The sequence below is a fragment of the Strix uralensis genome, chromosome 2, assembly GCF_047716275.1.
Source record: "Strix uralensis isolate ZFMK-TIS-50842 chromosome 2, bStrUra1, whole genome shotgun sequence".
Lineage (NCBI taxonomy): Eukaryota > Metazoa > Chordata > Aves > Strigiformes > Strigidae > Strix > Strix uralensis.
In genome coordinates this window covers 138148529-138165228 of record NC_133973.1, presented here as the reverse complement: position 1 = coordinate 138165228, position 16700 = coordinate 138148529, and the positions used below count along the sequence as shown (strand labels likewise).

The 16700-nt window shown below is 58.3% G+C and overlaps 2 protein-coding genes and 1 pseudogene across 2 annotated transcripts; 2 read left to right on the top strand and 1 right to left on the bottom strand.

Annotated features, from left to right (window-relative positions):
• Window positions 1–410: 410 nt before the first annotated feature.
• On the top strand, window positions 411–7263 carry LOC141940036 (uncharacterized; annotated as a pseudogene).
• A 3818-nt stretch (window positions 7264–11081) lies between these two features.
• LOC141939930 (erythroblast NAD(P)(+)--arginine ADP-ribosyltransferase-like) lies at window positions 11082–13410 on the top strand. The gene is made up of 4 exons (XM_074860633.1): window positions 11082–11363; window positions 11484–12389; window positions 12854–12892; window positions 12990–13410. Exons 2-4 carry the CDS (start codon window positions 11603–11605, stop codon window positions 13070–13072), a joined length of 909 nt encoding a protein of 302 aa, XP_074716734.1. The 5' UTR covers window positions 11082–11363; window positions 11484–11602; the 3' UTR covers window positions 13073–13410.
• Window positions 13411–13785: 375 nt separating this feature from the next.
• IL18BP (interleukin 18 binding protein) lies at window positions 13786–16474 on the bottom strand. Its single transcript, XM_074860804.1, has 6 exons — window positions 16469–16474; window positions 16172–16325; window positions 15058–15126; window positions 14770–14835; window positions 14381–14510; window positions 13786–14232 (listed from the first exon to the last, which is right to left on the bottom strand). Exons 1-6 carry the CDS (start codon window positions 16472–16474, stop codon window positions 14052–14054), a joined length of 606 nt encoding a protein of 201 aa, XP_074716905.1. The 3' UTR covers window positions 13786–14051.
• Between the last annotated feature and the right edge of the window lie 226 nt (window positions 16475–16700).

Genomic DNA, 16700 nt, shown 5'->3' with positions numbered 1-16700 from the left:
CCAGGAGCCCCCGTGGCAGCTCCACTCTCTGCCCATTGAGCCACATTTTGTCTCCCGGCTGCCGCAGCTTCGCCTCCACCTCCCTGCAGGTGGGGGGCTGGGGGCGCTCCTTGGGGAGGGTCTCATCGCCGCCCGCTCTTGCGACCAGCCCCTGATCATCCTCGGGGGACTGGGCGGGTCCCGAGCGCTCTTGTGCCGCCACCTGCTCCGACATGGCAGCAAGCCTGCGCTCCAGGAGGGTGTCTGTGGATCTAGAGCTGCTCGACAAGAAGGGGCCCGGAGAGCATATCTTCGGCATCTGTGTGCGGCCCTCCGAGGTGTCGATATAATAAGAACTCCCTGAGGAAACAGAGACACTTGACGAGTGGGTTCCCACAGAGTCTATGTCAGGCAGCTGCCACAGGTCCTCCATGCTTGGCGCCTTCGCGCTGGCACTGCAGAGCAGAGGGAAGTGAACGTTCTGCACCGCGGCCCCTCCGGCGGGACGGGCAGGGCACGGGCTGAGGGGCTGGGGCAGGATCTGGGGGTCTCCCCCGGCACTCACCATGTCTCCAGGGTCGGTGCGGGCTCCTTCATTCGTCTCTCTGTTGGTGGAGAAGCCGCCGAGGAAGTAGACGGAGTGAGCTCAGGGCTGCCGTGGGGTGTCAGCCGTTTGCAGGGTGCTCGGGGCCGGGACTGCTCAGCAGTCGGCTTCTCCGTCTGGCCCTTGGCTCTCCTTCGGGAACGTTTCGCCTTCTTCCTCATCCCCTGCAGGACCCCAAGAGCTGGGTGAGACGTGAGCGGCTCGCGGGCCAAGGCCACAGCCCCCCACAGCCCCCACACCACAGCCTCCACCACACCACCCCACAGCATCCCACCCCCCCGGCACAGCGCGGTGCAGCATCACCTACCCAGAAGCTCTTGGCCCTCGACGTGTTGGTCAGGAAGAGCAGCATGTTGAGCATCAGTAGCGGGAGCCTCTGGGCCAGGGTGGGCCCGTTGCCACGCGCCATGTCTGTGGGCCCAGTGCGGCTGCGGCCTTCTATATTGGGGCAGGCGGGTGGACCCCCCTTAGTGACGTCGCAGGGTGGCCAAGCCCCGCTTTGTGACATCACAAGGCAGGCAGAGCCCCCTTTGTGATACCACAGGGCGGGCAGAGCCCCCTTTGTGACGTCACAGGGCGGGCAGAGCCTCCTTTGTGACACCCGGCAGCCCCCCCTGCCACACCCTTCCCCCTGCGAGGGGCTCAGGAGGGGCTGGGGTGTCCCCCTCGAAATCAGGGACCCCTGTGTCGGCACGGCGCGGCATGGCACGCTTGGAGGCTCAGAGCCAAACCGCTCAGGTCCCCGGGGCCAACGTAGCTGAGAGACCCCGTAGCTGAGGACAGGCCCCGGCGCGTTGGGACGTGGCGCTTTCTGCCTGCCTGCGTGTAACGCCCGAGATCCACGTAGGAACCTTCACGGGACCATCTTTGTGTCCCGTCCCAATGGGGGGGTAGCGAGTAGCGGGGCGTTGCCCGCCGATCCCTCTGTGCTTCCATACTTGCCATTTACTGATCAGCACTGGCCAAAGGAACGACCGCATCCGCTCCAGCTGAGGGACCTCTGACTCTTGTGCCACAGCGACGGCGGCTCTTTTTCTGCCGCAAACTGAGGTTTGGGTGTTGAGTGCTGAAAGCTTGGATTTGTGAGCCCAAAGTCTCAAGAAAAGGGGGGAGCGCATGCCTGCTAGCCGATGGCTGCCAGCAGTTGGTGCTCATTGCTGTGAGGGGCCTCGGACAGGATTGTGCCCAAGGACGTCATTTTTGCAGCTCTGATGGGTCTTGATACTGGGCCTGGGGTCTCCATACTGGGCCTGTGTAAGAGTCGGTCAGAAGATCAGCATTGTCTCAACATTGTCATCAGGGACATGGACAGTGAGGTACCCGACAACGGCCTGTTTGGAGCGCAGCTGCCGACTCCTGGAATGGAATGTGGTGCAAAGGCTCCTGAAAGCAGAACTGTGTGGCACAGCCAGTGCTGTGCTGTTCTCCTGAGTACTGAACCGTGTGGTGCAGGCAGTGCAGTGCTGTTCTTTGGTGCCTGAGCCGTGCAGTACAAAGAGTGTTGTGCTACTGTTCGGTACCTGGGCCTAGCCAGAGCAGTTAGTGATAATTGCATAGCCATTGTCAAAAAGATGGATCGTGACTGTTGCCATAACACCGATGAAGAAATCATGAACCTCAGATGAACTTTGCTTCATTATAATACCAAAACACACCTCCTGGTTGAAGGTTACCCACCTCCGAGACTGACCACACCTCAGACACTCCCCCCCGCGCACGCGCGATGGCCTTGCTCGAGAGGGGTGGAGATATGATAATTGAATTCTGAGAAGGGCGGAGACCCCCGAGGCAGAGGTGGAGCAAGGTGTGTTACTAAGCATAAAAGATGACTTCTGGACAACGAAAATTGGAAGCTTCCCCACCAAGGACCACGACGATCGACGACGCAGCATCAGCTGGACCCGGGACCGTTAGGACGTCGTGAGATCAGCGGTGGTAGCTATAACCTCTCTCCCTCTTCTCTCTAAAACTTAACTTTACTTTTCTCCTTTCTTTCACCCATCTCTAACTATCGCGTGCCTCTTCACAGGCAACCCAATAAAGTTTCACTGTTTGATTACTGCTATCCCCTTTGGTGTTGGTCACCTTAATTTTGCACTTTCGAGATCGTAGCAAACGAATCATCACGAGTCCACCGAGTGGACCGTGACATTAAACTGGCGTCACGGACAGGATCCTGAGAGACAGGGGGGTGCAGGTTGTGTGTGGTCTGTAACAGGGGAATAACTTTTCGCTCCAGCCGCACCTGGCCCTACACCCAAAAGGGTGAGAGGTGTCCAGAAAGCAAGGGGGGCGATTCGAGATTCCCGCACACCACACACGCCTCGGTGTATTGCACCCCAAACTCGAATTGAGGGCTCTGTCTATCAGGATCAAGTGCAAGGATCTCTTAGTGCAAAAGGGGGAACTGCCCTCAATAAATGAGGTCGACTACCTGGGGAAGTGAAAGGGACAAACTGAGAAAGTCTGCAACTAAGTTTAACCTCCCCGTGGTAGATTTTGGTCCCTTCAGCCACTCGGGGAAGAGAAGGGCGACGCAGCAGCTGTTGCGTCTGTGGTGTAACTAAGTTTTCCTCCCCGAAGTGAGTTCAGCCCCTTCGTAATAAGAATGACTGAAAAAGATGTTTATCAAAACCCTCCATTAGTAAAAAATCTTGACTCGTTCTATGCACTCTTGGCAAAGTATGGAGCTCGACCCTCCCTGCCCGGGGAAGAGTGGGCTCGAGACAATTGGACAAATTTACAGAGTGTAACAGGCCGAGTGATTTCCATACATAATGAGGCTAGATTACGGTCAGGTAAAGGCAAAGCGATAATCTGTGCAGTCCTTGGAGCCTGCCTGGTCGCAGCAATTGAAGACCGCTCTAAGCGGCGTAGCCATGAAAAACAAATCATAGAATCCCTTGAAAATTTGGCACAACTTTTGCAGAAAACAATCTCCAACCTGGAAGAGCAATTAGCAGAGAAAGAAGAGCAGTTAGCAGAGAAGGAGAAAGTAATTTGTTTGTTAAAACAGCAGATAGAAGAAAAGGAAGAGATAGAGGAAGAAAATCACTTGTTAAAAGATGCCCTTAAAGAAAGGGGATGGAAGGGTTCAGAAGGATTGTTGTGGACTCTTGGGACACCGCAGCTGAATATCGGGCTACCTCAAACTGCAGCCCCTCTGCCGCTTAGCAAAGTAACTAATGTCAAACAATATCCCCTCCCCCTGGGAACAAAGGAAGGTGTCAAACCAGTTATGCAGGAAATTCAGGAGCAAGGAGTGGTGATAAATACTCATTCTCCTTTCAACTCGCCGGTGTGGCCAGTGAAAAAACCTAAGGAGAAGTGGAAGCTTACAGTAGATTTTAGGCGACTGAATGCTAATACAGACCCTCTAACTGCCTCAGTCCCTAACATGGCTGAACCGGTAATAACAATTCAGGAGAAAACTCATCCAATCATGGCAATCACAGATGTTAAAGATATGTTTTTCATGATACCTTTGCGACCAGAAGACAGAGACCATTTTGCTTTTACGTGGGAGGGTCAACAATTTACCTTTATCCATCTGCCTCAGGAATACAAACATTCCCCTACACTATCTCACCATGCTTTGGCCCAAAAACTGAAGAAACTACCAAAAGCTGAAGGCATAGCAACCCAACAGAACATAATCTCTCATTTGGAGAACTTGGGTTTGCAAATTCCCCTAGAAAAGATCCAAAAGCCCTCACAAGAAGTGGAGATGATCACACGTCAACAACCAATCGTGCTAAGAGGCCCGTTTAAAGTTATTAAAGCAGTCACTAGCGGGACACCCCCTCCTGACGGGGTGGCCCAGAGAGCCTCAGTACGAAAGTGGTATTCCCAGATTGAACACTATTGTAACCTTTTCCCAGTGACTGAAGGAGCTTTAAAAAACTTAGCTGTCCAAGAAACAGAGAGCCTGGACAGCAGCCAAGACAAACCTATCTCAGTTATTCGGGTGGCCCCTCCTTTCTTTCACGATCAGTCAGTGAATGTTTGGTTTACCGATGCTTCTGCAAAGCGAGAAGGAAAAGTGTGGCAATACCGGACAGTAGCTCTCCACACTGCTACTGATGAACAGATAATAACAGAGGGAGAAGGGAGTGCCCAGAGAGGAGAATTAATTGCAGTATGGAGTGTTTTCCAGCACGAAGCACAAACCACTCCCCCTGTCCACATATACACTGATTCCCATGCAGTGTTTAAGGGATGTATTGAATGGCTCCCTTTCTGGGAGCAAAATGAGTGGGAGGTTAGCCTCCAATGCCCTAGGGAAGGAGCATCGGATAAATACTCACTGGATAATTCCATCATTCTAATTTTCTGTCTGGTTTTAATTTTTGGCTCAGAGAGGCAAGTTCTGGTTTATTCTTGCAGAAGAACTCCGAGGGACACCAAGAATAACATGAATCACTTAATTGGATTGGTAGTACTTTTCTGCATCTTACCACTAACCTGTAACCAAAAGAATACAGAATGGCCATGGTCCCAAGCTACCATCAAGCATACTAGCACTCTAGGACACTATCCCAAAGACCATCTCCCAAACTTAGCCACTGTAGTATGGTGGTACAAGGGGATAACATCCCAATAAGATGCAGATTGATCACTGAATCCCACATTGAACCCACAAACAGTTATGGAGCTGGACCTCATGACCCTATTTTGTTATGTAAAAATTAAAACCTAGATTGTTGGCTAAATTTGACTGCTGTACAGCACGCCCATAAAGTTATGTGTGGTAAAAATAACACTAAATACTGGGGAGAACTCAAAATAGATGTTGTAATACCTACTACCCAACCAACTGTTGTGCTTAGCCCAAAAACCTTCGGAATAGGACCATATGTAATCAGGAATACAGGCCAACAACAAATGTTGCTTAACCCGGCATGGTCTCTCAAACGAGTTGAATTGCTGATGCAAAACAATGTTTTGGACATTCAGCCAGCTTGCTCACCCTTCCTAAAGGCTTCTTACGAGGGATGGACAACCTGGCTGCAAAAACGAACTCTTTCCACGAGAAGAACACGGAGAGACCTAACCAGTGTTTTGGGAACAGGATTGGGAGTTTTAAATAGTATCGATTTAGAGGTAATAATGAACAAATTGGCTACCTCAATTAGTGATTTGGCTAACTTACAACAGCCTTTGTGATCTTCTTTATTGGCTCTGGGGACTAACCAGTGGCTGTTGTCAAATATATTACCAAAGTGGGAAAAGGTAAATGTAAAGGACCATGAATTGATTGCAGATGCACTTGGGGTGATACAGAATAACCTCTCTTTGGCTCTCAGCTGTATCCAGGCTCAAGTATGGATGCAGTCGGTAGCCGCCTCAATTATAAGAGAAGGTGAAGAAGGCACTCTCCCTACTGAAATTAGGAAAATAATTTGGGACAGTGCCACTGATTTTGAGAAGAAACTCCAATCCTGGTGGAACCTGGTAAACTTTACTTATGACCCCATCACAAACACAGCTACAACCTTTGTGCTTACTATATATAATGCTACCCTATACCCAATTTATCCCATCATTGCATTAGGGTTGAACCACAACGGAGCTATACTCTATCCTTTTGAGCATAGAGCATGGGCCCGAAAGGTGGATGAAAAATGGCAAACTGTCAATTTGGAATCTTGCATTGTGCGAGAACAACAAGGATTTATCTGTGAAGGCAACGCAACTGAGGCTCAAGATGTTTGTTTAGATACTGAACAAAATATTTGTCATTTCGAGATTCATCCTAATGAAAACCCTGAAACAGTACTCATATACATTGGCAAAGGCTGTGTATGTTTGAGGACTGTTTGTGATTTTTTATCTGTGGACAAGGTAATTGTAGAGACTAAAAATTATTCAAATTTCTGTGTTTGTAATTTTATTGAGATTATTGGGTGTGACTTTTCTTATTCGGCCCCGGTCACATCTTACCAACTTTTGCAATCTAATTACACGTTGATTCATGAATTGCTGCCTACACCCATTGGAATGAATCTCACTTTGGTAAAGCAGTTACTACAACACAAAGATTTGATTGAGATTTTGGAAAAAATTGGGGAAAACGGACAGAAAACCTTAATAACTGTTCATCACAATGTGAAAGAAATACACCGAATTTTGGAAAGAGTGCAAAAGGATGTAGAACATAGATGGTGGGACACACTTTTCGGATGGTCGCCTACTGCTACAGGCATCCTGAACAAGTTGTGTCACCCCATCGTGGTTCTCTTGATATTGGTTTTGATCAGTTTGGTTTTGTCAGCAGTATTGTATGTCATAACCTGGAGAATGATGAATCGGTTAACACGTTTGATGTTTGTATTGAACACACACAATATGTTTGATGTCCCATCCAATGTGGATATCCCCAAAACAATTGATGTTTTAAAATTTCATTAATTTTTTTTTATATTAATAGCTTTGATTATAATTATTTTATAAATTTAATTTTGCAGATTGTTCGATCACTGTTATTTCCTTTCTTTCTTCTCTCTCTCTCTGTCTCTCTCCCTTTCTTTTGATCTCTTTCTTCCTCTTCTACTATGCTACTACCGTGCGATCCCAATGTCCTGACGACCATGTTGAGCCACGGGGTGGTGTAAGAGTCGGTCAGAAGATCAGCATTGTCTCAACATTGTCATCAGGGACATGGACAGTGAGGTACCCGACAACGGCCTGTTTGGAGCGCAGCTGCCGACTCCTGGAATGGAATGTGGTGCAAAGGCTCCTGAAAGCAGAACTGTGTGGCACAGCCAGTGCTGTGCTGTTCTCCTGAGTACTGAACCGTGTGGTGCAGGCAGTGCAGTGCTGTTCTTTGGTGCCTGAGCCGTGCAGTACAAAGAGTGTTGTGCTACTGTTCGGTACCTGGGCCTAGCCAGAGCAGTTAGTGATAATTGCATAGCCATTGTCAAAAAGATGGATCGTGACTGTTGCCATAACACCGATGAAGAAATCATGAACCTCAGATGAACTTTGCTTCATTATAATACCAAAACACACCTCCTGGTTGAAGGTTACCCACCTCCGAGACTGACCACACCTCAGACACTCCCCCCCGCGCACGCGCGATGGCCTTGCTCGAGAGGGGTGGAGATATGATAATTGAATTCTGAGAAGGGCGGAGACCCCCGAGGCAGAGGTGGAGCAAGGTGTGTTACTAAGCATAAAAGATGACTTCTGGACAACGAAAATTGGAAGCTTCCCCACCAAGGACCACGACGATCGACGACGCAGCATCAGCTGGACCCGGGACCGTTAGGACGTCGTGAGATCAGCGGTGGTAGCTATAACCTCTCTCCCTCTTCTCTCTAAAACTTAACTTTACTTTTCTCCTTTCTTTCACCCATCTCTAACTATCGCGTGCCTCTTCACAGGCAACCCAATAAAGTTTCACTGTTTGATTACTGCTATCCCCTTTGGTGTTGGTCACCTTAATTTTGCACTTTCGAGATCGTAGCAAACGAATCATCACGAGTCCACCGAGTGGACCGTGACAGCCTGGGGTTCTGTCACTGGGGTGGAGTCCCGATAGTGGGGCTGGGGTCTTGCTCCTTGGGTGGGGCCCGATCCTGGTGCTGGGGAGCACCCACCAGAGCCAGGGGGTGGCAGCTGGATTGTGGGGCTGGATTTGGGGGTGGGGGTGCAGATGTTAGGCGGGGCTAGATGCTGGACTGGGGGTTGGGTGCTGTGCTGCAGGGTGGGTGCTGGGCTCAGGGAGCACCCCCCCTTCCTCCCCAGCCTGCCGTGAGCTCTGGGCTGGGGTATCCCTGCAGCCCCCTCCAGCACAGCGGGGACCAGCCCCTCTGCCTGCCGCCCTGTATTAAATGTAATAAGTTGCTTTAAATTCTACTGAGTTGTAGTAAGTTGTATTAACTTGTAGCGGCCAAAATAATTCACACGTCACAATGTTCTTCTTTCTTTCTGCAGGGCAGGGGCTGTTTATGTTCTTTAATATCTCTTTTCCTCTCTTCTTACATTAATACATACTCATACAATAATACATACTTTTGCTCTCATCCAAGCTCTTACTTCATAATACGCAAATCAGCACCTAGACAGTCATCAATACTCTTACCCCACAAACAGTTCCATACCACGCAGGCAGTCTCGGTGCTGCCATCTTCTTCACACTAGCACGGCTTCGTATCTCTCTTCCAAGGCCTGCTTCTCCTCCAAGCCTTGCTGCTTCTCCAGGCCTCTGCGGGCCTACGCAGATCCACCTTCACCGAGCTCTCTCACCGAGCTCTCTGACTGAGCTCCCCAAGAGCTGACCTCTCTCACCGAGGAACTGGGAACAAACCCTGGGAGGTGCATTTAGCAAAAGCCCCCTGGTGAGTCAATGGCAGAGGATCTGCCAAGCAGGGTGGCCCCGCTCCACCAACCCCCCGACGTACTGTAGATGGGGATAAAGTCCCCGCAGTGGGCATTAAAACTGTGCTGGGGCAGACAGTCTGGGTTATTCCTGCATCGGGAAAGGTAAAGCCATGCGTGGGATTGCTTTTGTCCCAGGGCCCGGGTGCCCTTGGTGGGTAATGCAGGAGGATGGAGAAGTCAGCTGTGCGCCTTCAGGGGATTGGATTTTCGGTGAAAAGAGCCAATGAGCTGACCTGTCCAATCACCCTGTTACTGCAGTTGGTGCCCCGCAGCCCCTGGGCTCTGGAGGGGGTCAGGAGGCAGGGTGAAGGCAGGCACAGTCCCTGCCTGCTCTGGCAGGAGCAGCTCTGGGCCAAGAAAACGTCCCCGTCGTGGTGCTTACGGACGCAGGGCCGGACGGAGGTGACAAAGCCCGGGGGAGCTCGGAGCCAGGACCTGGGGGAGACCCGGCAGAGGAGGGCGGGGTCAGCAAGGGACCCAAAGGGGAGGTTTGGCAAAGGGACGGGGGAGAAGGCACATCAAGGGCTGGGTGGAAGAACCACAGCACCAGGGATGGAGAAAAGATCATTTTAATTTTTTCGTGTTTTGAGATGGTGTCACCCCTGTGCGGTTCCCAGCCCTACATCCCCATCTGCTGTCTCCAGGGTGCCTGTTGCTCCTCTGGGACCAGTGCTGTCACCTCAGGGGCTTGGGGAAGTAGTAGCAGCAGCAGGACTGCAAGCACTGTTGCCACCACTCCTTGAGACACTGCCAGAGCTGGGCACAGCCCCACTTCGTCTGCTGCCACGTTCTTCCTTCTGATCTTGTCCCCAGACGTTTTCTTGGCCCAGAGCTGCTCCTGCCAGAGCAGGCAGGGACTGTGCCTGCCCGCACCCTGCCTCCTGACCCCTCCAGAGCCTGGGGGCTGCAGGTGGGGCCCGGCCCCACGGGGATGCCCCCCGCCAGCACCACCCATGCCACAACCTGCCCTGTCCTCAGCAGCGTGACGGCGGGGGGGTGGGGGGTCAGTGCCAGCTCAGCGGGGGCGGATCTGGCGTCAGGTCCTGCAGGAAAGGGCCGAGCCCCTGGCGGGATCTTGCACCCTGCAATTTATCCCCCGGGGGTTTCCTCTTCGGGGGGGGGGGGGGGGGGGGGGTTGGGTTTGTGGGTGTGGAGGGGTTTTTGGTAGCAGGGGAGGGGCTACTGCAGTGGCTGAAGCTTCTTCAAACTCCCCCGGCTCCAGGTCGGACCCGGCTCTGGCCAAGGCTGGGCCAATTAGTGCCGGTGGCTGCACCGCTGCGATAACGAATTTAAGAAGGGGAACGTGGGAGGGGGTTGGGGGGCTTTGAGACGGAGTTATGAGGAAGACACCTCTGGGAACACCCAGGTCAGTGGGAGGAAGGAGCAGGAGGAAGGGCGGGAGGTGTCCTGGAGGGGGGGGGAACTGTCTGCCGTGAGAGGGACAGGACATGTAGTGGCTGTGGAGCGGGGGGGGTGGGGGGGTTCTGCAGTTCTCACTGTTTCCCCCCCACCTTGGGGGAAGAAGTGGTGACTGACTGCACCCCCCCATCCCCTGTCCCTGCCCTGCTGGGGGAGGAGGTGGAGATTTGGGGATCAAAACTGAGCCCGGGAAGAAGGGAGGGGTGGGGGGAGGTGTTTTAAGATAGGGTATCGCTTCTCACTGTCCCAGTCTGACTGTGAAGTGTTGGTTTTGTGTTTGAATTAAAGCAGAGGGGTTTTTCCTTCCCCAAACATAACAGTAATGGGTGAGTGTCCTGGTTTAGCCAGGATAGGGTTAAGTTTCCCCAGCAGTGGGGGGGAGCTCTAGCCGGGTTATTCAGATACCATGTGGACGTCACATCCTGGCGCGGGAGCGCGGGGCGCGTGGTTTTGTACAACCGATCCTCTCACTGCTGTATTGGTAGATATCTTGCTCTGTTCATTGTTATCAGTGTTACTTTTATTGTTATTGTTGTTGCTTGTTGTGTTGCTGTTGCACTGTCGTATTAAACCTGTCCTTATCTCAGATCGGGGCTTTATATTTCACTTCCTTTGTGGGGGAGGGGCAGCGGCCGTGTGGTCTCAGACCCCAGCAGGGGCTAAACCATTACAGCGAGTCACCCCTCCCTGTCCTTATCTCCATTCCTGAGCCTTTGGTTTCATTTTCTCCTTCCCAGCACTGCGGGGGGGAAGGGGGGGAGTGAGCGGCTGCGTGGGGCTCAGTTGCCCTCTGGGCTCAAACCACGACAGGGGACGATAAAAATAACCGGGAGGATGGAGGTGGGGGCTGGATCTGGGCCCAAGCGATCCCGGCCGGGGCTGCTATAAAAAGAAAGAGCGGCTGCTTCTCACCTCCCCTGCTGACGGTGGAAGCTGGGGAGCAGCACCCCAGCCCCACACCTGCCGTGGGGAGCAGGTAACGCTTCTAGCTGGGGCTCCGGTAACAGGGTCGGGCTCTCGGCGGTGCTGGGAGGGTCCCCTGGCTGGGGATACAACTGGGGGTGCTTTCTCCCAGCCTGCCCTGCTCTCTCCACAGCCTGCTCCCCACTTCCCACACCACCCCTGCTCTCACTCCCCCACCTCCACTTGCGGAGGATCCAGCGCTTCCCAGCCCCGCGACAGACGGGGGCTTCCCCCGGGGTGGCTCTGCCCATCATGGGGCATCTGGCGCTGGGTTTGGTGCTGCTGGCCGGGACCCTTGCCGCCAGCAGCCCCCCGCGCCGGCGAGACCTTGACCCCCTCCAGGAGGTGGCACTGGACATGGCCCCCAACTCCTTCGACGACCAGTACCGGGGCTGTGGCCGCATGATGGAGGAGGAGCTGGAGGAGCTCAACCGCACTGAGTTCACCTGCAACAGGGTCTACGCCGAGGCCTGGACCCTCGCCGCCGCCGAATGGCGGAACCGGCAGGGCCACGTCCCCCAGCCGCCGGCGCTGCGGCCGGAGCACGCGGTCGCCCTCCTGGCGTACACGCTGCAGGAACCCCTGTACCGGGAGTTCAACGCGGCCGTGCGCGAGGCCGGGCGCTCCCGCGAGAAATATCTGGGCGCCTTCTGCTTCAAGACGCTGCATTTCCTCCTGACCGAGGCCCTGCGTGTCCTGCGCGACGCCCAGCCCCGCCGCTGCCACCGCGTCTACCGGGGCGTCCAGGGCATCCGCTTCAGCGCCCAGCAGCACCAGTCCGTCCGCTTCGGCCACTTCACCTCCACCTCCCTCCAGAACAAGACCAGCCAGCTCTTTGGCCAGGACACCATCTTCTTGGTGGAGACCTGCTACGGCGCCCGCATCAGCAACTTCTCCTCCTTCCCCGGGGAGGAGGAGGTCCTCATCCCGCCCTTCGAGAGCTTCGAGGTCACCGACATCGCCCGCGATGGGAACAGAGCCCTCATCCAGCTCCGCTCCCAGGACGCGCGCAGCACCTACAACTGCGAGCTGGTGAAAGGTGACGCCCCCGCTGCGGGGTGGGGGGGGACGGGGGGGTGGCCCCTTCCCACCAGCTCTGCTGGGAAAGGGGGGTCTTGCTCGTGGGGAGGGGGACAGGGGGAGTTTGCCTTCGGGCGTGCGTCCTTGCACGTCTCCCGGCTGCTCTGCCCCGGGGTTTGCAGTGGGGGCGATTGGCAGCAAAGCATGGCACGGCACGGCACGGCACGGCACGGCACAGCATGGCACGGCATGGCACGGTGCAGCACGGCACGGCACTGAATGGCATGGCATGGTGCAACACAGCATGGCGTGATATGACACGGCATGTCAGGGCGTAACGTGGCACGGCACAGCACGGCGTGGCACGGCGCAGCATGGCATGAGGAGGACAGCGCAGGACAGCACAGCATGGCGTGGTACAACATGGCACAGCACGGGGAGGAGCAGCGCGGGGCCCGTGCGGACGGTTGGTTGTTTCGGCAGAGAAGAGATGCCAGAGCCGGGCGTGCGTCTTCAGCGCAGGTGAGCCCAGAGACCTGCTGCAGCCGGGGCGGGCAGCCCCCGGCCAGACCCCCCCCACCCCCGGCTGCCCCTGACTCCCCCTCTGTGACACCCCCAGGCAGGAGCGTCCCCAGGGACCCCCCACGATTCAGGGGGCTCCTCCTGGCAGCCACGGCCCTGGCAGTGGCCAGTCGCCCATGAGCCACGAGGCCACCGAGCCACAGTGAGGAAACGGGGTCGCGACCGGGACCCACCGGCTTGACGGCGACAGCAGCGGGATGGGGGGGCTGGGGACACGGGGACGGTGTGTCCCCACGGGGACCCGCGGAGCCCGGATGAGGCCTTCAGCAGAATCGGGAATGGGGCTTGGTGCCAATGGGGACGCAGGGGGGGGACACGCAGTGGCAGGGCTGATTTGGGGGTGTCCCTGCCCAGCTTTTCGCTGGTCCCCAAAGGAATAAAGACTTATTGTGGGTGCGGGGTGTCCTGAGGGGTTCCTGCGGCTGCTTGGGCTGGGGGCAGCACGTGGGGGGGGCTGTACCTGGGGTCTTCTCCAGCCCCCCCCCCATCCAGAGCATCCCGCAGAGCGATGCCGGCACCCTGGATCCTGCTCGAGGAGTCCCTGGGGAGGGAGGGAAACTGCTCCCGGGGTTTGTCCCGTGGCTGCCTGCAACCCCGGGGGGGGGTACTGTCCCCGCCCCCAGCACCCGAGGGAGCAAAGGGGGAGGTGATGGGCCCGGCTCCCCGGGGGTCCCTGTGCCCGGGCCTGTCCCTGGCTCTCTGGGTGGCGGGGGGGTCAGGGACAGATAATGCCCTCCGCAGGCACCGGAGCCACCTCCTCTCCCTCCCCTCACCCTCTGGGTGCCTCCTGCCCCCACGGGCGCCCCCGTCCCCAGGACACGGGTGACACCGGGTGGCCTCGATGAGCTTTAATAAACCCTGGGGTCCCACAGCTGGCTGTGGGCAGCTCCCGGGGCTGGCCGGGGCAGCGCTCCCGGCTCGGGTCAAAGCGGGGGACCGAGACCCCCATGCACAGCGGGGCCAGCAGAGGTAGGAGCCCCGCAGACCCCACGCACGGCGGGGCACGGAGACGGGCCTCCACGGAGGCATCACGTCCCCGCGGGGACCCGCACCGCAGCAGGCGGGCGGGTGTTCACCCGTCACGAGTTGCTGCCCAGTCTCAGCCCAGTCCGCCGCTCTGGGCAGGGGTGGGGGTCGGGGTCTGCCACTGCACCTCCCGGGTGTCGACGCCGAGGGGGCTGAGCACCACGCAGGTGAAATTGGTGTGGAGGTGCCGGGCGCCGAAGGAGCTGAAGCGCAGGTCACGGCGCAACGTCACCCCTGAACCCCGCGGCTCCTCTCTGCGATCCGGGAGGGAGGGGGCACCCATCAGCGCCCGGCTCCGTGACACCCCCCCCACCCTGGGGCTAGGGGACCCAGCGTCCCTGCCAGCCCCAGAGCCCTGGGCAGCCCCGCTGCTGCTGGGTCCCCCCGCACCCCGATACTCACAGCACCGTCCCCTCGCAGACGGCGCCATCGGGGTGCAGCTTCTCGATGAAGGAGCCGTTCCCCAGCCAGTAGAGCAGCGTCAGCTCGGGGAGGCCGCTCGCCGCCTCGCACCAGACCCTCACGCTCTCACCTACAGCCAGAGGGGACGTGGGGGGTCAAGGGTGGGGGGGCTTTGAGGGGCCCCGGTGCCCTCCCACACAGGGTCAGGCTGCCACAGGCACAGCCCCCCCTCCGCCAACCAAAGGGGAATGCCCCCCCTACCGCATTATCATCCTAAAATCTCGGCTGTGGGTGGAGGATGCACCCCACGTGCGTCCTCATGGCTTGGGGGGTGTCTTAACCGCAGGCCCCCCGCTGTACACACACACCCCCCTGGGGGGGTCACTCACCCGGGTGGGGGGGCTGTGTCGGCTTCTGCAGGGCGGTGATGCGGGGGGGCTGCAGCGGCATGGCACCTGGGGGGGCAGAGCAGGGTGAGGTGGGAGGGGGCCAAAGTCACCCCTAAACACCCCAAATCCCTGGGATGAGGGGGTGGGACGTGGGGGGCAGGGTCCTGCAGAGGGGCCATGGTTCATCCCCAGCCCCCCACAGGCACCCTGGGGGGGGGGGGGTTGTACAGGGACAAGAGTTGCTCCCGGCACCCGCCCCGCAGCCCCCCCCGCAGCCCCCCCACTTACCGGTGCAGCGGGAGGCCAGGGCCCAGCAGAGCAGGGGCAGGAGGAGCCGGGCAGGGGGGGCCGGGGGCCCTGTGGGCAGATAATGGGGGTTCAGCGCTGGGGCTGCTCCCCCGAGCCCGGGACGGCCCCCCCCCCCCCCCCCCCAGCATTTCCCCCCCCCAGCATCCCCAGAGCTGCCCATAGCCCCCCCCAGCATCCCCCCACTGCCCTCCAGCATCCGCAGAGCCCCATCACAGCCCCCCCCCGCCCCCCCCCAAAGGTTGGTTCCCCCTCTTGGGGTTCCCCAAATCCCGCCTGGTGCCCCCTCCCCGGGTGCACACAGCACACCACCACCCCCGCCCCCCGCCTGCCCGTACGGGGGGGGTCGCAGCGCAGCCATGGGGCAGCGGCTGCCGGGGAGGCGGCGTGTTTTATGGGGCGGCCTGAGGGGGCGGGGGGGGCCGCGCCGTGACTCACCGGGAGCAGCCCTGCCCCCCCCCAACCCCGCCCCCCCCGGCGGCATGACCGCCCCCGGTACCGGGACACCCCCCCGCCAGCCCCAACGTGTCTACGGGCCCCGGGTACCCCCTCCCACCTTTCCCTGACCTCCCCCCCCTCCGCACGTGTCCAGTGTCCCCCCGTGTCTGTGCCCCCCCCCCCCGTCCCCCCGGGCACACCAGGGATGCAGAAACGGGGGGTGGCCCCCCCGAGCCCGGTGCTTTTTGGGGACAGTCCCCCGGGGCTGGTGGCAGCAGCGTGCCCAGACCGCATCAGCAGGGGGGGTCACGCTGTGGCACCCCCCGTTTCGTGGCCAGCCCCGGGGGGGCGCGGGGGGGGGGGTGTTGGCAGAGCTGTGCAGGGGCGGGGGGCAGGAGGTGGGCGAAGCCCCCCCCCGGGGCTGGGGGGAGCCCTGGGTGCTGGGCAGGACCCCAGCCCCCCAACTGCAGGGGACAGAGAGAAACCCCCGGGGGCTCAATGGCGGGGGTGGAGCCAGGAGCCCAAGAGGGGGGCTGCAGGCCCCCCAGGCCAGGCCCTGGCCCCTCTCCCCCCCCTTCCCGTGGCAGAGCCCCCCCTATAAGCAGCCCGGGGCGGGGGGGGGTGGGGGCCAGCTACACAGGAGGGAGAAAGAACCCACCGAAATCGGGCTGCAAAACCGGGGGAACCCCTGGGCCCCGGGGCAGGAGCCAGCGCGGGCACGGCCCTGGCACGGGGGGGCCACCGGAGGACCCCCCCCCCCCCCCGCCAGGCCTGGCAGCTCCAGCGGGGCCGGCACCGGCCCAACACGTCGCCTGGAAAAAAGCCCCTAAAATCCCGGCAAAATTCCCAGCAGCTGGTACCAGTTCCCAGAAGCGCTGGGAGAGGGGCTATCACGGAGCCCTCCCTCCCCCCCACCCCAACAAGTGCCACATGTCTGTGTGTCTTTCCCCCCCACCACCATGCCGAGGCCACCACAGCGCTGGCCCAGGGGTCCAGTGGGCAAGGAGGGGCCTGAGGCTGCTTGCCAGCACCCTCCGCCACGTCCCCGCTCCCCACGAAAGCTCAACCCAGCCCAGCTCAGGGGGCCACGACGTGAAAGACGTGGCCAAGGGCTTTGTCCCCAACCCCCCCCACGGCATCTGTGTGTCATCCCCCCCCTGCCCTCCCGGAGCCGCGGTGGCCTCATC

Bases quoted from the DNA above. Each gene is read 5' to 3' on its own strand.
- LOC141939930 (XM_074860633.1), top strand. From the start codon at position 11,603: ATGGGGCATCTGGCGCTGGGTTTGGTGCTGCTGGCCGGGACCCTTGCC. The intron at 12,390-12,853 runs GTGACGCCCCCG...TTGTTTCGGCAG, and splicing joins CAACTGCGAGCTGGTGAAAG to AGAAGAGATGCCAGAGCCGG. The intron at 12,893-12,989 runs GTGAGCCCAGAG...TGACACCCCCAG, and splicing joins GGCGTGCGTCTTCAGCGCAG to GCAGGAGCGTCCCCAGGGAC.
- IL18BP (XM_074860804.1), bottom strand. The intron at 15,127-16,171 runs GTGGGTTCTTTC...ATCTGCCCACAG, and splicing joins GGTTTTGCAGCCCGATTTCG to GGCCCCCGGCCCCCCCTGCC. The intron at 14,836-15,057 runs GTAAGTGGGGGG...CTGCCCCCCCAG, and splicing joins CCTGGCCTCCCGCTGCACCG to GTGCCATGCCGCTGCAGCCC.